This window comes from Cladophialophora yegresii, assembly GCF_000585515.1.
Source record: "Cladophialophora yegresii CBS 114405 chromosome Unknown aczIN-supercont1.5, whole genome shotgun sequence".
NCBI classification, from domain to species: Eukaryota; Fungi; Ascomycota; class Eurotiomycetes; order Chaetothyriales; family Herpotrichiellaceae; genus Cladophialophora; species Cladophialophora yegresii.
The window spans coordinates 3,392,841-3,418,212 of NW_006913049.1; the positions used below are offsets into that span (position 1 = coordinate 3,392,841).

Below are 25,372 nucleotides of genomic sequence, written 5' to 3' on the forward strand. Positions count from 1 at the left end.
TTCATTAACAACATATATATAAACAGATATCGAACTAGCTCGCATTAAGTGCTGCGACAGCTTCAGCACCATCCGCCTGCTGAGAAGCCCCATTCGTGACCGGAACATTGGAGTTATGGCTCGCAGCTGCAGGACTGGGCCCGTTGATATCCTTGGCCTTGTTTGCGGCTGCCATCTGCCATGCCGGAATGGCTGCTTTGTTGCTTGAGGCGCTGAATGAAGTGGTTGATGTTGGTCTGGAAGTGGACACTGAAGAAGACGTAGGGACTGCTGATGCTGAGGTGGTGTAGCTCGGCGTCGGTCTGGACGGGTTGGCAGCACTGCTTCCTGTGGCATTCTCCGTACTCGGTGTCGCGGCTGCGCTTGTTGAAGCTGACGCACCCGATCCTGGGAAAGTACCTGGCTGAGTCCTCGGAATTCCCTGTCCTGCAGGACTAAAAGAGGTGCTTCCGAGACGATTACCCATAAGCGCTTTTAAACTGCCCAATTCAGTGCTCAGCTCTTTGAGCTGTCTTTCGCTTGCCTCTCTGACACTGTCAATGGATCGAGGGAGGCTGTCCTTCATGGTTCTTATCTCCGTTTCCATTCTGCGGGCGTCGTCTTCACGGCGCATATTGGCGGCTTTCAATTCCGCGACAATGGTTTCAATGTCGGTGATTGCGTTGTCGAGGCGCTGGGTGCGGGCTTCTTCGGCTTCTTTCAGAGCAGTGGTATCCGAGGACAGCGTGTCCAGCAAGGCGAACGCTTTGTTGAACTGCTCGTCGATCGCGGCTTTATCTTGTTCCAGCTGTGGTGGTGTTGGCGGCGCTATTAGCGGTTTGATGTATCTCTGGGCCAGGGTGTACAATCCGTAGCTGGCTCCTCCAACTACAGTCGCCATAATGAACCAGTCTCGCCAATCCCGTCGAGGCGGTTCCGGCGGCGGAGGTTGCTGCCATTCTCCGTAGGGGTTGTATGGGTATGAATAGCGCGGGCCTGGAGGCCCTCGAGCAGGAGGATAGTAGGATGCATTTTGCGGGGATGGAACCTGCTGGCCCGCATCCCCTGCTGCTCGGGCCAAGGAGAGATCGATCTCTTCTTGTGTGAGATTCTTGGATTTGAGGAATTCGATTCGCTTCTCGACGGGAGCTGAAGCGACGGACGGGTCCTGCAGGAACACTACGGCCGAGGAGACCAAGTCTTCGCGCGGTGACATGTTGGTGCAAGTCAGTCGAGAAACCGGATTTACTCAGCGCCCATTCTAACTTCTGTCCTGCCCTGCAGAACGGAAGAGGGAGTTGATGAGGAACGGAAATGGCTGCTGGAAGTGGTTGATAGAAGAGACCAGCCATCCATTTGTCAATTGAGTCGAGCCTCGGTCTGCGTTTCGAGTGCGCTCGTTTGGCAGTATGGCCCACCAGTCCCAGATGGGCTTAGACGAAATACGCTTAACAGGCTTTTGATCTACCGTAGTTTCAGCTGCCGTGGTTACGGCTTTCGCGATGGCTTTGTTTGGCTTCGCAAAGACCGCGCCCTCACCCTCAACCTCGACCAAGGACTACAGCTGACTGCAGAATCCTGACACCACCACCATCGCCTCCCAGCCGTCATGTCGCAGCCTCCTGGTCTCTTCAGTGTTCGTCGCCCGCGCGAGACTCTGGGTAATATCACGAATCTCTCAGCCATCCCTCAACCAGCTTCCACTGTCAAGCGGGCTTCTTCAAGCGCCGACTTTCACACAGCGCAGCATGTCCGATCAACCTCAATCAACCACAGCATCCAGCGCCCTGCGCAACCTGTGTTCCAGCGATCATCCTCTGGAGGGAACTTGGCAGATATGGGCATGTCAACAGCACGGAGATCTACATCAGTCAACATATTCGCTAATCAACATACTGGCCGGCAAAGTCTTGCGCCGAACCAACTGTTTGGCTCACAGACGCCGGCGACTCAAAGCCTCCAGAGGAGAAGCAGCATATTCTCTCGTCCTCCTGGCCATGCGCCAGCCGTGCACCAGTCCTTCTTCTCACAACCGCCGCCCGCTGCTGGCGCCCCGAAAGACCCGCGACCTCTCCGAGACGGCTCGTATAGAGCGCGCATCAGTCAAGAACTTCTTGACTACCTGACCCAGAACAATTTCGAGCTCGAAATGAAGCACTCGTTGACCCAGAATTCAGTCAAATCACCAACACAGAAAGATTTCACGTTCATGTTCCAGTGGCTGTACAGACGGATTGACCCAGGCTACAAATTTCAGAAAAGCATTGATGTCGAGGTCCCGCCCATCATGAAACAGCTCAGATATCCCTACGAACGAGACATTACGAAGTCTCATCTGGTCGCTGTAGGAGGACAGAACTGGCCCCGCTTTCTAGGCCTGCTGCATTGGATGATGCAGCTCGCTCAGATGCTGGACAATTTCACGCGGGGCGCATACGATGATGCATGTGCTGAGGCCGGCGTTGACGTGGCCAGCGATCGCATAGTATTCCGCTTCCTGTTCGGCGCCTATCAAGACTGGCTCCAGATGGGACCCGAGGACGATGAGGAAAGCGAGGAGGCCGCGCTGCAACCGCATATTCAAGCTCTAAACGAAGAGTTTGAACGTGCCAATGCCAAGCATGCCGAAGAGTTGAGACTTTTCGAAGCAGAACATGAAGCCTTGAAAGCACAAGTCGACGAATTCGAGCGAAATGCACCGGACATTGCAAAATTGGACAAGCACTTCAAGATTCTCGAAGACGACAAAAAGAAGTTCGAAGAGTATAATGCAAACGTGCAAGCCAAGATTGAAAAGTACGACTCACGCATAAAAATCCTTGACGCGGAAATCCAGAAAGTCGAAGCAGACTTGGCCGCCGTCGAGCAAGAACGCCAGGCGCTGCAACACAGCGTGGACCGTCAGGGATTGAACATACAAGACATCGACCGGATGAACACCGAACGCGAACGGCTTGCAAAATCACACGAAGACGCACTCGCTACTCTCGACGAGGTGAACAAAAGAGTCCTAGAAAAGGAAGCCGAAACAGCCCGCAAACTCGAAGACCTCGAGGCAACCATCAAACGCTACAACAGCCTGGGCTATCAAATGTCGGTGATCCCATCGACAGCGGTCAACGCAAAAGACCAAGACTACGAACTCAGCTTGAATCTCTCGTCGGACAATTTCTCATCTTCGACTTCCCAACGTCGCCGCAGTCGCGCATCGCCCGTTGAATCCGATCGCCTCCTCGCCGACACCAATACGGGCTATTCTCCCTCGCATCTCCTGAACCTGGACCTTCGAGGCACGGTTCGCAACGCGTTCATATCTCTGCGCAAGGAAATCAACGAGCGTAGAAAAGCCCTGTCGGAGTCAGACCTCAACGCGCGTGACTTCTTGGACAATATCTCCGAAGCTCTCCATGAAAAGAACACCGAGATTGACAATTTGAACTACCGCGTCAACGAGGCTGGGAGGTTGTATGGCGTGCTCAAGGAGAACGGGACGACGCAGCACACGCAGCAGACCAGCGCGATTGAGAAGCTAGAGAAAGAACTCAGTCGCATGAGAGAAGGTCTGGCTAGGGGCGTCGTAGAGCTCGAGCAGCGCGAGATGGAGGTCCACATTGCATACGAGTATATGCGGGAGGAGAGTGCCCGGGTGCGGGAGGAGCTGCACGGCGGCATCGAGCGGCTTCTGGAGGATGTGATTCGATTCAAGGTCCACGTGCAGAAAGGCCTGGAGGAGTTTGAGGGCTGGGTAGGCGAGGAGGTCGAGGTAGAGCTGTTGGGCGATGAGTTGGATAATATGACGCTGGAGGCCCAGGAAGGGTCGGCAAAGAAAGAAGACGTGTTTTGAGCCTGGCGTCCTTTTGTCCAAGCGCCAATGTGCTTGGTTGGGTCGATGACAATTTTGGCGTACAGAGTTGGACACGGTACATGCTCTTTTGCATGTTTATGACATTGATGAATGCAGCGCTCCAAGAATGCCACCTACTCCCGCCTCCACTCTCAATCAATGCTGCAGGCTCTCATTACGTCGGACCCGAGTGCCGAGTACTGAGCAGGCTGCAGGAGTGCGCACTGGCATGGCTGCAGTACATACTAGTACCATGGGACAAGCCTATAGTACCTACTCGATAAGAGTTTGACTTCATCATGTTGTTTCGTATGTGATTGGATCGTTCGTACCCATCACCGTCCCATCTTGCCGTGCTGTCTCAGCAAGCACAGGCAGAGGAAGAGAACATAGGCAGGCATAGTAGTGTACATGCGAGTGCTTCGTGTATCAGTTCAATCAATGCTTCGTGACAATAGGACCCGACCTGCCTGCCCCAAGTACGCTGCAGTTCAAGTACAGTAAAGCTCTTGTGCTCCACCACTTCGATCACTTCGAGAGCAATGCACCATCCAGACACGAGAGTCTGAAGGATCCCACCACCCCATTGTAACCACCCTCCCAATGGCCAGCCACCGTGTGAGAGCGCTGCCAACCACCATCCCAATGAGCAGACACCATGAGAGGGCGTCGCGGGCTCTAATTCATCCATCATCAAGGCGGTCCCGTCACGTCACCTCCACCAGCGCAATGCACCTGCATCCTATGCACCGACTCTGACCTGACTGTTGCTGTCCTGCTGTTCCCTCAGCAAGCCCTCCTCGTCAGGCAAGTTCTCGATCTGCCTGACCAGGAAACTCTTTTCGTCCAGAAACTGGTCATCATCGGTACGGCCCTCCAGGAAGGTGGGTAAGAATTTCAACAGCCTCGCGCGGTTCCGGACCAAGATGCGCTTGACTTCATCGCTCTTGTTGGGGTTCGCGACAAAGACCTTGAACACGTGGAAGGCTTCGTACTGGACCATCTTCCGGTCGTCCTTGAGTAATGTCATGGTGAGTTTGAGGTGATCGGCAGAGGACACGAACTGGGTCATGATGGTGTAATTCGATCGATGGAGGAGCAACTCGCCGAGGAGTTTGATCGACTGGCGCTTTGTGACGTAGGACGGAGAGAGGAGCAGCGTCGGATTATAGTGTTGGGTGAAGAAGAGGGTGTAGTTTGTCGTCAGATACTGCGAGACTAGCTGTTTGTGTTTGGTGAGGATCTCCTGCACTGCGTGTGAGTGTGGGCCATGCCCCTGGTGGAAGAGTGCTAGACATACCCTGAACGTCGTAAAGGCGTCGGCGCTGACTTCAAAACTGCCCTTGTTGATCCAGTCGAAGAAGCTCCAGAACACGCCTTTGCCTGACTGTATTCGGCTCACGTCCACATCTTTAAGCTGGACCGCCTTTTCTCCGGGCTGTGACTCGTCGTACAGGATGACTGCGGCGATTGTCTCATGTGCCAGTGCTTGCCGTAGGATCGTCCCGCAGGGCATTGCAGACTGGGGGTACTCGTAACCACGACATAGCTCGACGATGATCTCTGGTCTCTGAGACACCAGGTATGTGACTGCTGACGGTTCCTGGCCGCCAGACTGCGGTGAGGATGGGGTCGAGGAGGTCTTGTAGCGAAGGATATGCGAGAAGATGATCTGGGCGTCTTTGCGCGCTTCGAAGGGCAGCAACCGAATCGACCGCACCAGTTCAAAGAGGATGTCTTCTTGGATGATGCACTGCACGAGCTGGTGCACCTGTTCGGGGCTGCATTCGACTTCTGAACCCGTGCCATTAGTGTCTGTCGCACGACAAAGGGTGGTTCCTGACCTGGTGTTCCCTGCACAATCAACTTCATCTGCGACATGTGTTTCGCGACATCTTCCTCGATCTGGACGGGCACGTCAGTCTCGGGTCCTGCGCGCCTGTCTCAGTCTCGTCCTCACCTTTAGGCTTGGATTGGGCTCGTGCAGTTTGACCAGGAGATCCTTTAACGACCTGGCGATCTCCGCAGGCTGTTTCTGTCGCCCTCGACCGCCGAACAGGAAGGCCATGCTGACATCTATAGGGCACCAAGCATGCAGGAGCCGAATATAAACCTTGCACCTGAATAAACGCGTCGCAGGCGCTTTAAAATGCACCCATGTCACTGCGTCTTGCAGCACGACGACTTGTCACTTGCCTCGGCGTTTCAATTTACCGACTGTTGACACGGCATTGATTGCCCCAGGCAACCAGGGACCAGAGTGGCGATAAGATCAGGTTCGGATTCTGCTCTCTTCACCTGTAGCTCAACTGTCAATGAGTCCATTCTCGCTATGAATTACCGAGTGCATTCTCAATCATTATATGGCCACGCATTTTGTCAGTGTGATTATTGCTGAATGCTGACATCACCTCAAGTTTCCCGACGTCGCCGTCTCAGAGATTCAATGTACGTCTGCCACCATCCTTCCAACCACCACCAAGCTACTCTTGCACACCACGCGAGTTTTCGCCCATTCGAGCACACCTTCCCCATAAAACTGCGGTCATACCGCTTCTTTGCCAGTTCCATCTCCCTCACCCGAGGACAAACCTCTGCCCCAGTGACCAGGCAGGCTTTGCTCCACGAAGGGCGGATCCGCCTCCTGACTTGGACGTGCTGCATGGCCCCGCTGCCGTCCACCTCTAAGGCTATGACGGGGTTCTTGAACGCCGTCTGCCCATGCCCATCCCCGTCCCAGTCGTAGTCTAGGCACTCCAAGTGCTGCCTTCTGCGCCTAAGGATTGTCTTGACTTCGTCGTTCGCGACGAACATGGCGTCCGATATGAAGGACAGCTTCGTGCTCATAGGCACGGGGAGACATTGTGCGTGTCGGCTCTGGACCCAGCGGACGCGCGTCCTGACGTGGAGCTTGGGAGTGACCAGGTGGGAGAAGTATTTGTCCGTGAGCTTCAGCGACAAGAGGTCCGGGTAAGTCAGATGGGATGCGATCATGTGGTGGAGCTCTGGTGGTAGGGAGGTGAGGGTTATTCGGGCGTGGTTCTGTACATTTCCACCACTGTTGTCGAGGTCTCCGGATGAAGCAGGTGTTGAAGGCTCGTCGTTGTGTTTTTCAAACCACGCAGGAGAAAGTGAGGATAGAACTTGTTGCAGGAACCGATAGTCCGTAGCAACCTGCATTTTTCGTTGTCAGTCCTAAAATAGCTCGCGCTTCTTCAACTTCTTGTGGTAGCAGATGGCAGCTATGTACGAGAACATCAACCATGTCGTCGTGCGCATATATACCGACTCCATTGAGAGTAACACGTCTGCCTGGCAAGGCTGAACCGTCTTTCTGCCAGCATGCTGGATCTTGACATGTTGGCTTTTCCACGGTACAGTCAGAACCTCAATATCATGTTCCTAGTATCCGGCACACCAGGCACGACTAGATAATAGACACACAAGCAAGAGGACAGCATTTTTGGGGCTTCACGATGGCAGGGTTGCGATGAAGCATTGAGGATCGCCACATCTGCATGGCGATTGGTCAGAGCCATGACTGGAGGTGGGTGATCTGCTTTCTCCTTGCACAATCCTCGTGTGTGCTGTCAACAATTATACATAAGCAAGTCCTTTTCCCCGGTGCCTGAGTCCTCAGAAGCAGCGGCATGAATCCCATCATTAGGGCGAACCATTATCGCGGAAGCGAGACTACTAAGCCAAGAGCGAGAGAGTTCGTTTTTGAAACAGTTTGTGTGAAGACGAGTTTGAGCGGAACGGCACCCAAACCAAGGCATTACAGCTCCATAGCAGTAAATTTCCACGGAAGAATTTCTTGAAGAAATGCCCAACGATGAAGGGGTCATTGCCAGAGGAACAGCTCAAGCTGGGGGAGAAGGTCCAGTAGAAAGCCAGCCATAACAGTACAGGTGCAAACACGAGTCTGGTTGGTGGCAAGCCAGACTACTTCCGCTAAGTCTGCTAGATGGAGCTGGATCCGGAGACGGGTAGTTATGCTCTTGTCGCTTTCCCCTTTTCTCTTGATGCAACAGCAATGCTTTTTCAAATTTGGTTCAGCCTGCTTTACTCTCTTTCGTGCTTCTACCGCCCCGTTTTCGTTTACGGCTTCCACCTGAATCCAGGATCTGCGTATCTCAGTCAGCACGAAGGTTGACGAACATATAAACAACGAATAATGGTGAGGGCCGCGGGTATTCATTGCGGCAGGGAATAACTCACGTTTCCAGTCCAGATCCTGCACTTGCTTCAACGACAACCCATCCAGCTCGCTGTCAATATCCTTGCCATCCCTGCGCTTGTTGTCGGCCATCATCCAGAACAACAGCAGGAAAGAACAGATCAAGATCGTCGAGCTGGTGGCCAAATTCAAGCCATTGCCGATGTGGTAATCCGGCCCGTCGAAAGGCAAGAAACTCCAGGTCGAGATCAGGCCGCCGATGTTCCCAAACATGACATTCACGCCAATCGCGGCGGATCGTGCGGTGTCGCTGACAACGTTGGCCGAGACTTGTGCATTGCAGAGCGCACCGTAGGGAAACGCACCCGACGCGATCAGGAACGTGGCGCCATAGCGGACGCGTGAGTTCGAGGATGCCAAGAACATGATGTAGCCCACCATCATCATAGGCGTGGACAGGATGAAGAAGATGATGCGTCTATCGAAGCGCCACGAGAGGAAGGGCAGGAGGAGCACAAAGAATGCTCCGACGATATAGGGCGGCACAGTGTGCAGTTGTTGTGACACGACAGAGTTGTTCGGATAGATGGTCTTGACGATTGTTGGTGCGAAGAAGGCAAGGCCTTGCACGGTGATGTTGTCGAGCAGGAAGATGAACGATGTCGAGAGTGTGACAGGACTGAATATGCCGCGGACGACTTTAGGGGTGTCAATCTTGTCAATTACCTCCGAGGTAGCGACACGCTCCGACTTGACTCGTGCGATTGCAAGGTCTTTCTCTTCTTGGGAGAGCCAGCGAGCGGTTTCTGGGCGGTCAGTCAACGTGAAAAAGCTGATCACCGCCAGCCCGCAGGTTATGATGCCTTCGATGGCGAAGATCATTCGCCATTGGTGCAGACCGCCGAAGTGGTCAAGCTTGAGGATGGCGGAAGCCAGAAGACCTCCGAATGCGCCTGCGAGGGGCGCCATGACAATGTAAAGCGACAATCTGAAGGCCAACTCGCTGCGACGGTACCATCGTGACATGTAGTAAGCGATTCCCGGGAGCATACCGGCTTCGGCCAGTCCTCTAGAGCAGTATTAGCGAAGAAGATCGTGGGTATTGATGTCTGCTCAGAAGTGTCCTTACAGCAGAAACCGGACACCGCAGGCTGCCCCCAGATGGTGTACAAAGGCCGTACACACTGAAAAGACGCCGAATGCGAGTGAAGTGGCTGGGATGAACCAGCCAGGGCCCATCCATTTGCACGCCATATTGCAGGGCAGCTCGAAGATGATATAGCTGACGTAGAAGACGGAGAGCAGCGTGTTGTAATCGTAGCCTTTGAGGTTGAGATCTTTCTCTAGGCCGGCGAGTCTTGCGTTGCCTGTCGCACAGCATGTTATTGTTTGCTCGTAAGATCGGAATGCTTGGTCTGGAAGACTCACCAATGTTGGCCCGGTCAATGAAGCAAAAGAGGTATAACAGGGCGACACTGCTCTGAAAGTCAGCATTTAAGAGCTGCGTTGGACGACCGAACAATAAAATCCTGGTCGGGTAGCCACAGGATCTTGCGCGAAGACTCACGTGGGGACAATGTAGAGGTCGATCTTCCACCGAAGCTTCCGTTCGGCCTCTGGATCGAAGGTGACGAGAGAGTGGCCGTATCTGATGGATACGTTAGCAGTCTTCCCAACGGCAGTGTCTTCACTTGACCAACTTGTCGGTGGCGACGTGGCCTCGCTCAGCCGCTTCATGAAAGTTCTCAGTATGCATTGCCGCTTGTTTTTCGGCGGCCACCTCATCCTGAAGCGACTGTCGAACGGTGGCGTTCACTTGACGCTCCTCGACATTGTGATCCCTGGAAGCCATCTTGAGCAGGATGAGGGCAAGATGTGAGCCAAGTGAGTTGCTCTGTGAGAGATGCTGACACAAATCTGTCAAGGAGAGAGGGGCTCGCTCGATCTAAGTAGTCTGGTGCTACCACAGTAGGGCCATGGAGCCTCGGTGATCGACAGGACCGTCTTGCTCGGTCGTGTTGCCTCGAGGAAGACAGCCGCAGCGATAGTGATACGCTGTTCCGCGATAGTGATGCACTGTTCAGCGATGAGTGACAGTAGCGGCTTGGCTACAGTGGTATCCCCGGATGTGTACCATGTCAAGCGGAGACGAGGCTCTGGAAACCGGAAGTCAGGGCCTGGAGGCGTCTGGGGACGCCAAACCGGGCCATGGTAACGGGATGTTCGGTCTCGCGTGCTGGTGCGTGAGTTGGTGGATTGCAGTCAGCGCATCGAGATTGGCTGCACCAGTGTCGATTGGTTCGGAAACAAGGGCAGCACAGAACAGTTCAGGTGACCGGCGCAGCTGCGGTTGAACTTTTGGCCTGACTCATGGTCGATTGTCCACCATACAGATCTGTTGTGATTAGGACAGATATGTCCGCCTGTACTTTGTGGGGGCCATTCCTTGTCTTGGTCGCCTGTCCTGGCGCGATTCTCGCTGACTAGGCTCGAACAGACAGCACGCAAAGGTCTATCCAGGGTCGTAGGAAATTACACACTGCATCCAGCACTTGGGTTCACATGGCTTCGGAAGGCTACCGCAATCGGCTGGCTCCCATCTCTCGCGTCCATGTCAAGCAGTGTCCTAGCGCTGCCCAGACTCACCGTCGCAGCCACGTTTGCGCGGGCCTTGAAGTCGGGAAGCAACAAGTCTGCGGGGATGATTTCTTGGCCGTGAAACCCCCGCGTCACTGGTGGCCCAGTGGCACATCACTGGATATTTTGTCGTATGGCCTCGGTCCGGAATGAAGCAACAGGAGAATCATCTCGATTAACGTTTGAAGAAGCTCTTGCTCGGCTACCAGCTACTATCCAGAAGCCAATCCACAATGTCAATGTCGAGCGCACGCAACGACGAATCAGAAATCGGTTAGAGGAGTGCTTCATCCGGAAGTCCCAGACCGGGGCAGGAGTCGGCATTACCGAGCAGAGAGTCGTGCCAGAGTTAGGCTTAGCAAAGCGACGGCTGTTCACGCGGGATCTTGCCCACATGCATGGCACCTGCAACGGCAGCAATACGCCGAGGAGGGCAACATCCGAATGTCACATGAGGACAATGCTCACTCGTACTGGGTATCCCTCTTGATCAGGGATTACGGACTTCTCGTTCGTCAGGAGTCTACTTCCCTCCCTAAGCTCCTCGCGTTCCTCGTTGTCCACGGGGCCCCGGATCCAGCGCTTAGCCTTCTATCCGTCTATCCCCACTTCTCGGTACTCCGTAGTCCAGCAGTCTCTGGTGTCATGATCCCTTGGAAACCCGACAACTCCTCGCTGATAAGAAAAAGTCTAACCCTCGAACCACCTGGGTCGTCTCTTTGACCTGGCCAAATCCTGGATGGTGTTGTTCCTGTCTGTTTCTCTCCTCCCCTCCCTCCTTTGCTCTCTATGTCATCGCAGTCTATAGATCATGAGAAATAGTCGTCGCTATATACAACATACCAATGCTTGCACGCGTCAGCTCGAAGAACACGCCGCAGAGCCATAGCCGCAGGCATGTCCGAGGATGGTAGTCCCTCCAACAGTTCGCTCCAAGTGGCAGGTCCAGATAGAGCCACGCGTGCGGGAACGAGGCGGGAACATACCGTGTCGGGCAGGGTCTTCACATCGACATCAGGTATTCGTGTGAGCGAATGCCGTTCCATGGACGCGACTTGATGGTGACGAGGCTGCTTCTTTTGTTCTTGCCACAGCAGTGTATTTGCTGGGCGTGTCGTCTCAGTCGTAGAGTCAAGGCCAAGCGCGACGATGATTGTGCTGTTTGTGGTACCGGTGGTGGCCGTTATGCTTGTGCGCTGCCTGGGGCGGATGCAGAGGCAGATGCAGAGGTTCTTTCTCCTGCTGCTTCTTGTCCTCCCTGTCCCCTGCATATACCAGTCGGCCGAGTCCTTCTGGTTTCAGAGCTTCGTCCTTTTCGTCCACTTCTTCGTTTTCCTGCCCGCTGGTGTCGTCTTCCTGCACTTTTTCGTCTTTTGGCAGTTCGTCTTCCTTTGTACCCTCCTCTTCCAAGCCCTCAACAGCGAGACCTTCGACATCTTCAAACTCTCCCAAGAGCTCTGGGTGGAAGATAACATCTTCCTCTCCTTCTGGGGGATGTTCCAGGATTGGGGCGGCTGGTTCGTTGCCAGAGTCAGTCTCGCGATTGGCCTCCTTCTCCCGGTTACGTTTAGACTCTTCTGCTTTGATCTGTTTGAGTCGGAGCATCAATTCCCTGGACAGATCCATCTCTTGCTCCTCATCTCGGGAGTCCGAATTCTCCATTGTGATGCCAGTGTAGTTTGCCGCAGACTGGATGAGACAGCCACGCACATTGTCACCAACCCAGGAGGCCAGAATGCTCACCAGGTCGGCATCAGCACCTTTCAGGAGACCATCTCTTTTCAGCAACGTTTTGAACTGCGGTAGGTTGCGGACGAAACTCAGTAGGCCGCGAATGCGAGAAATCTGAGTGGTCTCCTCGTTGACACTGAAGGTTACAGTCATCACATCCTGACCACTAGCTGTGTCCCACCGAACCACGGTATTAGGGGTAAGAATGCGCGATTTCTCACACCGATCATCATCCGGACCCAACTCCAGAATGGAATCTCCAAAGTCAAGTGACTCGGAAGCAAATGCAAGTTGGAATTGATTGCCAATGTTGACCATGACGGCAAACTCTGGTCGATAGAAGTTCCCGTCACAAAACTTCGCGATATTCGTTTGAGGAAACGCTGCGTACACTCGCACCCTGGAGTCGATGTCCATGCTTGACGGGATCGGGACCGGGACAAAGTTTGTACCACCACGCACACCGCCGGCTTCGTCGTGGTGTTTGTTGTAGACCTTGTCTGGGACGTCTTGCTCGTATACAAATTCACAGTCGCCGCAACGCATATGGCACTTCAAGACACGCAAAGGCCTGAAGCTGTAGACAAAGTGGAGATATTCGTTGGGTTTGCGGACGACTCCCGGCACCGGTAACGGGATCTTGCCAAGCAAGGTCTGCTGCTCTTGTTCGGGTATGAAGAATGGTGCCCAGCTGTTCTCATTATATGCTCGTTCGGTGTCCTTGATGGTGAGGATTGTGGAGGTCTTCGAGAACGGGCGGAAAAGGTGCATTGCTCGCTTCCAGTCGGACTTCCTACTGACCATGTTAAAGATAATGACTGGCTCCGCATCCTCCACACCCTCCTCCAAGATGACACGAGGGTCTTCAGGTCCGAACATGGCCCCATCATCCTCCCCCTGTGCTGGTATGTCGAAAACCATCGGAAACGTGAACTGCTTGCCGCTCCAAGAGATCGTATGATTGGTCAAGTGTTCCCAATCTTCGTTGAAAAGTTGAGCCCTGAGAAAACTCATCTTGGGCACCGTCCGGGTTCTGGACGGCGAGAAGACGACCCGGGTCACGGACAAGTACACTTTCTGCCCGGGGAGCCACACACTGGATCCTGCAAGGCGCGTCCAGGTCTTCTCGACGATATCTCTCATATCCATCTCGGGGTCGTTCATCATTTCATCGGGGTAGTCGACGACCGGGTGCTGATCAAGGGCTACGGCGATTTGATGGATATCGTCATTGAGATGGAAACTCTGCTGCACACCGACGGTGGCATTGTATTTCAGAGTATCGCACGATCTCTTCCCAGGCAGTCCCGTATTGACATATCCGGATATTAGCATCGGCTCGAAGGCACCCCATTGTTGGTAGTGTTGGGACTGTGACCGGTCGCCCTATCACTTGTTAATGCGATGAAGTGTGATCTGGGTGGCGACAAACCCTTCTGTGAAGAATGGCGACTGAAGCTTCTGGAAAGAATGTGTTTTCAAGGAGAAGGACGATCAGGATTGTACTCAAGGCAAACACGCTCAGTCGCTGTATCCTCGCCGGGGCAGGAAATCTGTCGAGGATTGGTAGCACACCCATCTCGTACCTCGTCCTCCGCTCTGATTGTGTCGGTGGAAGCAGGAAGACGGGCAGTTGGACGACGGCTTTTGGTCGCAATGAGGGGGAAAACCTAGGTTGCCACGAGCCATTTAGGTGATATCGATTCGGCCTTCATTTCAGCCCACTGGTGATGACGGAGTCCCCTGAAATTCGGAGGCGTCTATCGTGTATCGGTGGGTACACAAGATTCTACGCTTAGCTGATGAGGGACTCGGGGGAAGCATCTGAGTGGCAGGGGTGGACGGACCATTGGGTGATCATGGTCTAATTTTGTGGTCTTCGGTCTCCCAGTAGAACGTGACATGGGCAACTTGTTTAGACTTTGGATAGATGAACGCCTTTCCTTTGGGCGGAGATTGCGTCCTGCAGCTCGCATGTGCATCGCTTCTGGTTATGTCGAGACGAGACGCGTCGAGCCTCGGGAGACCCAGACTCAGGGATAGGAAAGCGTGGCATGTGTGTGTCCGTGCCAGATGCAGTTTAACTTCGGGAGCTAATCGTCCTTATCTTCCGCGTTATCGGTGCGCCGGAGGTCTGGGATCATAAGCCCTTTCCTGATGGAGGTCGCTGAGACATCCCACACAAGTCCTTCGACATGGTCGATTTCGTGCGGCGAAATACTTTCGGTGCCAGCTTGAAGGGCTGATCTCAGCCGTAGCACAACTTAATACCACACCAGATGGTCACTGCCCGCCGAGCAGAGACAATCTCATTATCCAGTATGTTTGCTGTCCAGATCTGTTCCCGCATGCAGTAGTTGGCCACTGATAAACGGAGACTCGGTCATAGACCTTCTAGGGAGGACGACGCCGGACCCCTGAAACTATGATGCTTCCATGTCTCTTCTCAGCTCTGCCACAGAACGCCGACAAGAGCCTCGATGGCAGGAGTGATTTGGTACCATGCAGGCTGTGGCACCCGCGTTACCACCTGAGGACGGGCGTCTTCGGGTACCTGCGTTAATTAACGGTTTCAGCTGAGGTACAGCCGAAGTCCCACTGAGATTTTGATCGCCCCCCACTCGCGGAAGAGACCCTTGTGCATTTTCCTTTGCTGGGGGATTCATTGAGCATGTGGTAGGTTTCGCGTATCTTGGCGGCCTGAATGTGCTCGCATAGAATTCGAGGGGCAGGACAAATAGAAGGACGCCGCCTCCAGCGAGCAGATCACATTGTATTGAGAAATGTTTGAGTGGAAGAACCCTATTGTTGGTGGGCTGACGGTATCACTCATCGCCTGTCAGCTGTGACCGAGAAACAAAGAATGTGAGTCAGTCTGGTGCAACGGTAAAGTCAAAGCCACGGGGGCTGGTGGGGAGCCGCGGGCGCCCATTTTCTGAGCTCCGAGGTGCCTAGTTAGGTGACGAACCTGCCACGCCTCCCTAATGACTGGCCACGGAAGGCTCAAGTCCTACACGGTCGCTGAACTTTACCTCCTGAGCACTCATGTTAGCCGGCGGCATCAACGACGTGGAGCCAGTCAGAGGAGCCGCAACCATGCCTCGCCTTTCAGCCCGACTTTATAGTCGCCGTCTTTCGGGCGCCGTAGAAATGGGCTAGTTACGGGGTACATTCTATCAAACAGCCACGAACCCGTTTTGTGAAACGGTAACATCATAGAGTTTTCTTGTCTGCTCGCATCGCTTCTGCCTCCGAGAGGTCCAGAAGCACAAGACTCGCCTCAATAATACCCACACACTCCCCATCGAACGTGGAAACGAATCTCCTGTCGCGTGCTGTTTTCCTTCACACCTTCTCCTGGCGCACAACCTCCACCTGGGCAGCGCTTCCCCCAGCACCAGATTTCTCCTCCAAGACACGCTCCCTCGCAAATTGATCACTAACCTCGGCCTCCCTCTGTCCGTACCGGCCGATCTTGTACCAGGGCAGCTTGAACAGTGCGTCCATGCCTTCGAGACTGCGACCGGATGTCTCGGGGATGAAGAACCATGCCCAGATACCGCCAAGAATGGTGATCGCCGTAAAGAACCAGAACGTCCCCTGTGTGCGTCAGTATGGACCACGGCCAGTTCAGGGCGGCTGGAACTTACATTGGGGGAAAGGCCGCCGTTCGACGTAGGTAGGAGCATGTTAGGCACGGCACGCGAGTTACCGTATTGATTGACTGTTCGGACACGATATCAGCAAGTGATATGAGACGCTCAGCTCACGAATTGACCTACCGAAGTGGAAGCACATTACTAGGGAGCTGCTGATCGCACGAATCCGCAGAGGGTATATCTCCGCGTTCAGCAAGTATTGGATGCTGTTCCAACCCATTCTGAAAGTCTGTGTTAGCTGCCGAGCCCGTATTCTCAGAGAACAAAAGAACCTACGCCCATCCGAAACCCGAGATATAGATCATGACGATGCCGCCTGTCGATGCATGCTTTTGAGAAGGCGTGAAGACGGTGTCTTCATCAATGTCCGGAACTGCCGTTAAGAATGCTGCGATGTAGCACATGGATATGGCTTGCAGGGCGATGCCGATAGATAGAGATCGTTTTCGTCCGATCACGTCGACAAGGAACAGGGCACAAATGATGGATGCGGCGAATTTGACGACGCCGAAGATGGCAGTTGCATAGAGCTTTTCGTTCTGGCCCTTGGTGCCAAGCAAGGCGAACATGTCCGGAGCATACTATCCATGGATGTCAGTGTTCGGTCCATGGGCAAGCCTATGACAGGGATGCTGGTACGTACGATAGTGATGCTCTGGGCGCCCGACCATTGACCGAGCAGCTGTGTTCCCAGGCCAAGGTAGATGCGATAGAAGTTGTTGGGCATCAAGAACATTTCACGGAAATCTGTGCTAATGTTAAAAGTGTACTCATTGGATCGGCTCAGGGGTTTCGCTATAGCCTGAGAGAATGATGACTTACAGCCAAAGAATCCCTGGCCCAAGGTCGCCTCCTCCTCCTCGGCCAATTGATGCTTGATGCCGTTGATCTCAGCGGTGATGTACTCATCGTCGGGATCGAGACCTCGCAGTCGAGCAAGGTTGGCGACAGCCTGACCGTCGCTGCCCTTCTTGATGAGAAAGCGTGGGGATTCGTTGTTAAACCAGGACAGAATGAAGATGATGCCGGCGAACATGAGATGGATGGATGTGGGCACGACCCAGGAGTTGTAGCTGTTTTTGTCGATGTGAAGACTGCTACCCCAGCTGGCAAAATACGCAAGCATGATGCCAATATACACAGACCCTGAGAAGACGCAAGTGCAAAGCCCTCTGACAGCCTTAGGGGAGATCTCAGACAGGTAGATCGGGGCGATCACAGTGGTTTGACCAATCTATCCCCGGTTAGCGACTCCTCTCGTACTCGGTCAACGCTATACTGACTCCCAGGCCTGCGATGAACCTCCCTGCATACACTTGGCCCAGTCGGCCATTGTTCGTGAGGAAAATCACGATCCCCAAGATCCAGAGGATACAGCTAGGAGAGGTGAGCAGAACGCCTCAAGTAGGGGGTGTGGGTATACAACATACAGTTGACGGGTGGCCCAAAGACGACCGATGCGATCTGCGAGGACGAAAGCCAAAAGAGCACCGCCAACGCTTCCGATCTGCACCATGGCAGAGACGTTGCCTTTGACATCAGCATATTCATCGTCGGCGAGTTCGTCAAACCCAAGGAGCTTCTGGAAATGTTCGGTGTTGAAAGTGCCTTGGAACGTATGAGCATCAATATGAGTCCTGACGAAGCATGTTCCTTACCGCTTATCAACCCCTCATCAACACCTCGGGCTGCTCCCATGATCCCAAACGAGAACACAGCAAACCATAGTCTCCAATTGAGCACTTCTTTGGGTTCATCCGCGAGGGAGCTTCCCATGCGGAAGATGTTCAAAGGCTTGCCGCCGCCGCCACCCATGTTTGCAATGTCAAGGAGATGAAGTCGGGAAAAGAAAGTCCAAAGAGGTAGGCAGAACTACTATCCTGGTTAGAGTGTGCTCTCACCCTTACCTTGCAAGCTGTGCTAAGACATAGGAGGTCCCGTCGCGATCTTAAATAGCCAGGTTCGGTTACTCAAGGACCTCTTTCTTCGCCCGACGGGACAAGGAATGGCTTGGGTTGCTTCATGAAGCTTGGAGGCCGTCAAGCCCTTTGTGTGACGGCCGTGGCGCGCCTACTCCTTACCGTCTACAGCCATTTCGCAGAGAAAGCCAAGCTGCTGGGTTCTCGTCCTGCAGGAAGGCTCGTTGAGTCTGCGGGGATCGGGTGCGCCATGACCGGATCTTTGCATAATAAAAGTCTGGGCATTGACGGGTAGGATGGCGGCCAGCCTACCAGCGAAGTTGGCTGTCAGCTCGAATGTAACAGCACATCTGTTTAGCTGGTAACTTGGAGATCGGAAAGCTCAAGGATTTGTCGATCCTACTTGGCTGCCAAGAATAGCGGCCGTCATGCGACAGTATACAGTAATCGGGGCGCTGAGGGTGACAGAGGCACTCGTGCATTGTGTGGCCTGTGGCCAGTGATCATCTCCGTCGGAAGAAGTCACTTCCGTCGCGTGTAGCAACTGACGCGGAAAAGGAAAGCCACATCGACGTCGAGGGCAAAGCCGGGGCAAGACGGAGCGGAAACAGCTGCCAAAATCGGACGCATTGATGGCGGCGGTAGCAAACCGCAGGCCGTCTCTAAGCCACTGATTTGTTGTATCAAACGCCGACACGGCAATCCAGACTCGAACCCTCTCGGCCCCAGTATTGCTCTGCATAATCTCTCCAGTTCTGCCGTGTGAGGCACCGCAAATCGCGGACCTGCGTCCGCTGGCTCAGCAAAGGGTGCTTCCCAACATAGAGCCTTCGACGCCGTGTCAAGCCGATATGGCGAACGTTTCCTCCGAGGCTCAGGCCGCGGTGGACGATGATGGTGATTCACGAAGCCTGGGCCGTCGGTGCGCGAGCCGCTGTACACCGGCGGATTTTTCATCGAAATCTTTTGGCTCCGCGTTCCACAATCTAGAATCATGGATTTATTTTCGCTATACGAGGTAGCGACTTCCATACTCGGACAGGGCAGACCGACACCCTGACTCAAGGTCGCCTGAAAGAGAGCATGGCATGACTCGATGTACGCAGCATCCGTCTAGCAGTCGATGTTCCACCAGAACTGAGGAGAACAGCACGAAAGTCTTGATGGGTTGAGTACGGTGTATATCTTGATCCTGAACACACCTCATCTATAAAAGTTAACAGCCGCGTCGGAGATCCGGGACCAAAGTTGGGGTCTCGATGGCTGAAAGACCGTGGCCGCCCATTTGCACTTACGCCGCTCCGATGTTTTCACAACTTGCTCTTTCCATCGACCACCTTTATCAGTGCTCGCCCGTTGCTGAGGACGACCTTTCCATCGGCCTCGGTCAAGAATCTGATCTCTTCCCAGCCATTCTTGACATCGCCAGTCCTCCAGATCTTCGTGACGAGCTTCTGGCCGGGCTTCACAGGCGCAGCAAACCGGGCCTGATACTCCTTGATGTTGGCCGGGTCACTTCCACCCAGCTCCTTCAAAATCGCATGCGCGGCAAAGTTCCAGGTTGACAGGCCGTGCATGATGGCGCCGCCGAAACCCATCTTCTGGCCGGGCTCAGGCGTCGCGTGCAGAGGGTTGTAGTCACCATTCAGTCTGCAGGACAATGTTAGTGCTGATCAAGCCTGCGGCGCGAGCTCCTCACCTGTACAGATGCGCACTTTCGGCAGTCAGCTGCTTTTCGCTGATCTTATCTGGGCTGTTTTCTCTACCCTTGGGCGGTGGGTAGTTGATCGTCGCAGGCCCCTTGGGTCCGCCCCATCCTCCTTGGCCAACAAAAAAGCCGGAGCCCACGGCTCGCGTGTATACTTCGCCGCTCTCTTTATCCACAATGGTCTGCTCAGTCTCAACCACTGTGCCAGGTTTGCCTTTGTCATACACTCCGATGACCTTCGACCGCAGCTCGAATTTTCTTCCTTCTGAGGTCGTAGGGAGTGGTTTCAGGAACTGGATCATGCGCTGGCCGTCGACAACACGTCTGGCGTCGAGCTTGGGAATCCCGGGAATTGGATTGCTCTCCTGAGAGGCATAGAAGTCAATGACTTCTTGGGTCGTCTTCTTGAACGCTGTTGCAAGTCAATTTCGACCGGACGAGTCGGAGCACACAGAACTAACGCAGGATGATCGCATACGTAGGGAACACGGCGAATTTCGGATGGAGTTCCTGCAAAGACTTGATCAGAGCCAGATCTGTCAATGTCTGCTCCTCACACTCACGTAGATGAAGTGCAGTTCGTCCACAGTGCAACCGATGCTCACTGCGAACAGAAGCACATCTCGCTTCAACCAAGACACCTCGGTTGGAGGATACTCGAAGCCGACTCCCGGACCAGACATGGTTTCTCTATCGACACTGAGCTTCAGCACAAACTCAAGAGCTCGAGTTGTTGTGGACAGAAAGCGAGAGCAGAACAAGCGGGCTATGTGCTTTCGGAAGACAAGTGTGGGGAGCCGCGAGCCGAGGCATTTCGCAACTACAGGCCTGGACTCCGTAAGTAGCCGGCTATTGAGAGTAATCAACACGAGTGTCAGTCCAGGCTCGGCGCACAAGTCGATGTATGCGCGATAACTTTTAAGCTTTTTCATTATGGACTTCATTATCAAGATCAGCATCAACTCGTGGGGTATCTTAGTCATAACGAGGAGCTTGACTCTGCTCAAAAGTCATCTCGGTCATTTATCGTGGATGGAGGTGCCGTTTCCTTCATCAATGCAGAGGTGCAGCAAACAATATCCGGCAATGCAGTCTCTTGGTCCTATGAAAGAGACAGGGTAAGCCACGCAAGGAAAGATGCGAAAGATACCATCAGTATCCCGAATTAACACCTGGAGATGATTAGTACGATTTATCATGTCGAGGGATGAAGACGTACATTCGGTACTCGCATGTGCCCCGAGCAGAGCGCGTGCGATCGTCCGTTTCAAGCTCGTAGTCGATTTTGATGTCAAGATCCCTGCGGTTCTTGCTGTTTGGCTTGTTTGAAAGGAAACCTCGCACAGTCTCGCCTTCTTCTACGGTGAGAACCTCCCGGAGGTAGAAAACCGTCTGTTTCCAATGCGTGTATTTGGTATGCGGACCGGTGGAGAATCGGATGGGCTTGTGGCATGCCGTGAAGTCAATGTCAAACCAAGCGATGAGCGCATGGATGAAGTCGTTGCGCTGGACTCGGAGCTGGAATGGCTCCGAAAATGCTAATTGGCTAGTTGTGACTGTGTTGAGATCAATGGTGAAGACTGGGCATGGATCGGTGACCAGTGCCTTGAGTTCGACCGTGTCGACGAGAGGCTCACTCAATGCGCTTTCCTTCATGGGTGAGTAGTTGAATCCATAGACGTTATCCCAGACTAAGCAATGTCAGCTAGGGTGCGGCATCTTGTCCAGTGCACTCACATCCAATCTTGTCCTCCTTGTACTCGCCATCCTCGATGCCCGCCATGTATATTGTGGCTTTATCGGGGAAGATCAATCCAGCCGGCCTGAGGTACTTGTCCCGTGCATAGAGAACTGTGTCAAGCATGCTTTCGTACAGCAGGAAATACCCCATCCACTCGGATATAATGATGTCGACTTTCCCGTTGTTCAAATGTTGAGCTGGTAACTCAACCTCTTCCATTTTGCCTTGTAGCAATGTGATCTTTTTGGTGAGGCCATTGGCTTCCACAATCAGTTTGGCTTTGTTGATGATGCTGGACATGTCCACGCCGATAACATGTCTGGCGCCTGCTCTTGCTGCAAACATGCTGAGAATCCCGGTGCCGCATCCCACGTCAAGGACCACCTTGTCTTTGAAGATGTGTTGGTTCTGGTAGATGGCATCTCGGTATGATCGAGTGCGGACTTCGTCCTTCTGGAATCGAGGTCAGATTGATACCAGCGAGGGTTTGGATGTTGTCCTTACCAACATCTCCTCGTGAATTCCGTGGTGGCTCAAGATCGGTCAGCAGGCCATCTCGGCGACAGAGGAGGAACTCACTCGTAGGAGGTGAAATAGCGGACTTCGGAGTGCTCCATGCCTGCCATTCTTTCTTCAGTAGACATGCTGGCCATGTCGGCCACTGACGGCTTTGCGCCGTTTGCGGTTGTCATGTTGATGCGGTCGAGTTATGCAGTGGAAAAGTCGAAAGTCGAAGCCATACAAGGCTCTATACGACAAAAATAAATTCGCATCCCAAGCGCTTTTTGATTGGCACGATCGGGTGGAGTACCTAAACACTCAGCCTCGTGGGCCCGTCTTCGGCAAGTTCGCCGATAGCTCCGTCGCGCCTTCTAGCAGCATGAAAATAGCACGGCTACTCTGTACATTTCGGTCCAGACCGAACGGCGATGATCCATCCACAAGCTCAAAACAAAAGAAGCAAAAGCGAAAAAAAAAAGCAAGTTGGAGCTGCGGGGATTTGAACCCCGGCCTTCCTGCAGTTAAGCGTACATGCAAAGCAGGCACTCTACCCCTGAGTTACAACCCCTCTGTGCTGATTTCAAGTCAAATTTCTACTCCAAAAATATATCACCACTCTTGTATCCACGTCTAGGACCCGGAAACACTACGGATGCTTGTACACTATAGCTAGCGACAGTCACGCTTGGCAGCCCGGGGCCATAAATTTGTCGTCTTCCAGACGGCAACTCCTTGGTGCTGGGACATGGGTTCTGTGTTCACAATACAGCATCAATGATCATAGTCATCATTGCGATACCGCAAGGCCACTGCAAGGCAGGCCAAAATAGTGCGACAATGGGATCTAATGTGGAAGCTAGTCACGAAACATTCCAGGCCGAGAAATGACTACGAGGTAACAGACAGGCAATTCGCATCGTACATGCATAACTCCGCCCTGGCGCAAAAGCCTGATCCCGCACGGGGTAAATCAACGGCCGCAGGAGATGGGGACGGCCTGAGCCCCTGTTTTAAGGCTTTCTTCGTTGTGAGGACTTTCTTTTGTGTATGGAAGACCTCCCGCTGAGCCTGGTCACGGCCACAAACGGGCTCCCTCCTACACGTCCTCGTTGTTGGCAGCAGCCCTGTTACCTACTATCAGAAGGCCTGCAGTCCCTCAAGGCACTCTCAAACCAGGTGCCTTGGGTGACCTCCTGTCTAAGCCGCGTTGCGAGTGTCCTCTCTGTGCTTCATGTCTGCATTGAAGTTGACATCGTCAAGTACTGCGGCTCCACTCTTGGCAGCTTTCATTCTCAGCTTCTTAATCCTTCTCGTCTGCCGCTCGGTCTCCCGCGTCACCCACCATGTCACACAAGTGACCAAGATGCAAGCACCAAGAACAGCCATGGCAACTGCAAATGAAGTGGTGTAATGAGGCGCGTACTTCGACTGGAAGATCTGCGGTCCCACGGCGCCACCAATCTGTCCGTAGCTGTTCACGAATCCAATCGCGAATGCTGAGCCGGTTGCCCTCGATGTCGTTTGCACGCGCCACGGCCACATCATGGGATACCAAGACTGCGCGAAGGAATTCGCAATGACAGTCGCGGCGTAGACTCCGCCATTGCTGGGAAAGGTATACAGAACACTGTAACATGCTAGGATGGCAACGAGGAAACCGAGCGGAAGAATGGGTCGAGGCAGCCATGCACTATCTGCAAAGTATCCGGACGTGGCGATGATGAGGATCGAGAGGCATGACGTCGGGATGTTGAGAAGCTGGCTCTTAGCGATTGAGCTAGAAGACAGTGGTCAATGAGAGATTTATTCCATCTCGGCAAGATACTGACGTGAAACCCAGATTTGCAATGACCGTAGGCTGGTAGAACGTCAGACCCGTGGTCCCGACTGTCATTGTCGCCCAAACAAGCGTGAACAGCCACGTTCTTTTGTCTTTCAGTGCGGTAAGGATTTCGCGGAAGTTGAAGTTGAGTTCTTCAGCTCGAGGGGCATTGCCCGGCAAGCGTGCTTGGATGAATGCTTTTTCTTTCTCGGTGAGCCATTTCGCTTGTTTTGGGACTACTGATGTCAGCTGGGGTAGCCACCAGACCTCGATGTTACTCACAGTCCGGCAGGATGAAGAAGAGTGCAATCCCGAAAGCGATCGTGATGACTCCTTCAACAAGAAACAACCTATAACGACATCAGCCGGAGCACCTCCGCGACGAGGTCAGATAGAGCACACCACTGCCATCCAGAAAGACCGCTCCGTCCAGATATCGTATCGAAAGCATATGCCAAGACACCGCTGATGACTTGCGAGAAGTTGCCAAGGGCATAGAAATAGAGCAGCCGAATGCTCATCTCGTCCGGCCGATACCAGTACACCATCTGCAGCAGCACGCCAGGGAACATCTGCAGACGTGTCAAAGTCTGCCTTGAATCAAGCAGGAGCTGGGTGATAACAGTCATGGAAAAAGGGCATGCTCGGACAATGCCTTCGTTTTTGGAGTTGTGCAGTTGTATCGATACAAGGATCGAGAGGGATGGCAACTTACACCTGCTTCGCACATGCCTAGGAAGAAGCGTGCAGTGTAAAGACCACTCTTGCTGGTGACAGCGGCATGGCATGCGATGGCAATGCCCCACGAGACCTGCGTGCGATGTTTTAGCCTGGCAATGTGTTACACGGAGGCACGGCTCAGACCACTATGCGAGATTGCCATCTCGAAGGGAGTATCTTCTTTATGAACAGATTGGAGGGAGCCTCAAATACGATATATGGGACCTGTCGAGGTCAGATCTGGTGGCATCGCGGTGGGCAGAGTGTAGACTCACGTAATAGATCGTCGAAATCCAGTTGTAGTCGTTCGAGCTCACGTGAAGCTGTGTAAGAATGTTCTGGGGGGTTGCCTTGTTCATGATTCTGGCATTGGCCGCCTGTTACTCGAGCATTAGCACGCGATACACCCCAGTCCGAAGGTTCAATGCTCCGCACGTTTTGGTAGTCCATATTTTTGAGCAAGAACATGATACTACAGAATGGCATAAGATGCCAGTCGACCCTCCGCATGAGCTTCTTCTCCTCAGCCTCGCTCAACAGGCTCCGAGCCTTCATCCGCTCAGCATCGTATCCGACAATCTCGCTCTCCAGCGACGTATCATCTTCGATTTCTTCACCACGACGGACAACATGGACAGTGGTGTCGTCTTGCGTTTCTGTGACGACCGGTAGACTCGAACGTCTTTTATCAACCGTGGTACGCTGTTTCTCAGCCATGCTGCCCAGCTAAAGCTTGAGTGTGGTGGCGTACTGGTCCCGGAATGCTGGGCTCCCCCCTGAACTGGTCATGGCATTTTATACGGCTTGGAACCATCGGAAGCCACCCTATCGGCTACCATTCCTGACTGCAGGGTAGGGGATCTCCGAGGTTGATGCGGAGATGTTGGTGGTATCGGTATATCCCATTGGATGTGGGAGCGTGTCAACATGA

At 53.6% G+C, this 25,372-nt stretch overlaps 10 protein-coding genes across 10 annotated transcripts; 1 reads left to right on the top strand and 9 right to left on the bottom strand.

Annotated features, from left to right (window-relative positions):
• Positions 1 to 34: 34 nt before the first annotated feature.
• A1O7_07948 (uncharacterized protein) lies at positions 35 to 1,195 on the bottom strand (the record flags this gene model as incomplete). Its single annotated transcript, XM_007761944.1, has 1 exon — positions 35 to 1,195. One exon carries the CDS (start codon positions 1,193 to 1,195, stop codon positions 35 to 37), a length of 1,161 nt encoding a protein of 386 aa, XP_007760134.1.
• A 393-nt stretch (positions 1,196 to 1,588) lies between these two features.
• A1O7_07949 (uncharacterized protein) lies at positions 1,589 to 3,823 on the top strand (the record flags this gene model as incomplete). The annotated part of the gene is made up of 1 exon (XM_007761945.1): positions 1,589 to 3,823. One exon carries the CDS (start codon positions 1,589 to 1,591, stop codon positions 3,821 to 3,823), a length of 2,235 nt encoding a protein of 744 aa, XP_007760135.1.
• Positions 3,824 to 4,565: 742 nt separating this feature from the next.
• On the bottom strand, positions 4,566 to 5,891 carry A1O7_07950 (calcium binding protein 39; the record flags this gene model as incomplete). The annotated part of the gene is made up of 4 exons (XM_007761946.1): positions 4,566 to 5,069; positions 5,124 to 5,617; positions 5,668 to 5,728; positions 5,784 to 5,891. 4 exons carry the CDS (start codon positions 5,889 to 5,891, stop codon positions 4,566 to 4,568), a joined length of 1,167 nt encoding a protein of 388 aa, XP_007760136.1.
• A 344-nt stretch (positions 5,892 to 6,235) lies between these two features.
• On the bottom strand, positions 6,236 to 7,003 carry A1O7_07951 (uncharacterized protein; the record flags this gene model as incomplete). Its single annotated transcript, XM_007761947.1, has 1 exon — positions 6,236 to 7,003. One exon carries the CDS (start codon positions 7,001 to 7,003, stop codon positions 6,236 to 6,238), a length of 768 nt encoding a protein of 255 aa, XP_007760137.1.
• A 921-nt stretch (positions 7,004 to 7,924) lies between these two features.
• A1O7_07952 (uncharacterized protein) lies at positions 7,925 to 9,855 on the bottom strand (the record flags this gene model as incomplete). Its single annotated transcript, XM_007761948.1, has 6 exons — positions 7,925 to 7,950; positions 8,045 to 9,072; positions 9,133 to 9,370; positions 9,432 to 9,478; positions 9,571 to 9,651; positions 9,704 to 9,855. 6 exons carry the CDS (start codon positions 9,853 to 9,855, stop codon positions 7,925 to 7,927), a joined length of 1,572 nt encoding a protein of 523 aa, XP_007760138.1.
• Positions 9,856 to 11,771: 1,916 nt separating this feature from the next.
• Positions 11,772 to 13,706, bottom strand: A1O7_07953 (uncharacterized protein; the record flags this gene model as incomplete). The annotated part of the gene is made up of 1 exon (XM_007761949.1): positions 11,772 to 13,706. The coding sequence occupies one exon, from the start codon at positions 13,704 to 13,706 to the stop codon at positions 11,772 to 11,774; it is 1,935 nt and encodes a 644-aa protein (XP_007760139.1).
• Positions 13,707 to 15,716: 2,010 nt separating this feature from the next.
• On the bottom strand, positions 15,717 to 17,845 carry A1O7_07954 (uncharacterized protein; the record flags this gene model as incomplete). The annotated part of the gene is made up of 9 exons (XM_007761950.1): positions 15,717 to 15,971; positions 16,022 to 16,095; positions 16,154 to 16,251; positions 16,307 to 16,611; positions 16,674 to 16,777; positions 16,853 to 17,264; positions 17,314 to 17,407; positions 17,461 to 17,638; positions 17,689 to 17,845. 9 exons carry the CDS (start codon positions 17,843 to 17,845, stop codon positions 15,717 to 15,719), a joined length of 1,677 nt encoding a protein of 558 aa, XP_007760140.1.
• Positions 17,846 to 19,259: 1,414 nt separating this feature from the next.
• On the bottom strand, positions 19,260 to 20,340 carry A1O7_07955 (uncharacterized protein; the record flags this gene model as incomplete). Its single annotated transcript, XM_007761951.1, has 4 exons — positions 19,260 to 19,599; positions 19,649 to 20,069; positions 20,119 to 20,167; positions 20,221 to 20,340. The coding sequence occupies 4 exons, from the start codon at positions 20,338 to 20,340 to the stop codon at positions 19,260 to 19,262; spliced, it is 930 nt and encodes a 309-aa protein (XP_007760141.1).
• Positions 20,341 to 20,839: 499 nt separating this feature from the next.
• A1O7_07956 (protein arginine N-methyltransferase 1) lies at positions 20,840 to 22,090 on the bottom strand (the record flags this gene model as incomplete). The annotated part of the gene is made up of 4 exons (XM_007761952.1): positions 20,840 to 21,348; positions 21,395 to 21,851; positions 21,903 to 21,930; positions 21,978 to 22,090. The coding sequence occupies 4 exons, from the start codon at positions 22,088 to 22,090 to the stop codon at positions 20,840 to 20,842; spliced, it is 1,107 nt and encodes a 368-aa protein (XP_007760142.1).
• A 1,006-nt stretch (positions 22,091 to 23,096) lies between these two features.
• A1O7_07958 (uncharacterized protein) lies at positions 23,097 to 25,158 on the bottom strand (the record flags this gene model as incomplete). The annotated part of the gene is made up of 8 exons (XM_007761953.1): positions 23,097 to 23,676; positions 23,729 to 23,957; positions 24,004 to 24,071; positions 24,124 to 24,293; positions 24,437 to 24,532; positions 24,586 to 24,666; positions 24,717 to 24,818; positions 24,877 to 25,158. The coding sequence occupies 8 exons, from the start codon at positions 25,156 to 25,158 to the stop codon at positions 23,097 to 23,099; spliced, it is 1,608 nt and encodes a 535-aa protein (XP_007760143.1).
• Between the last annotated feature and the right edge of the window lie 214 nt (positions 25,159 to 25,372).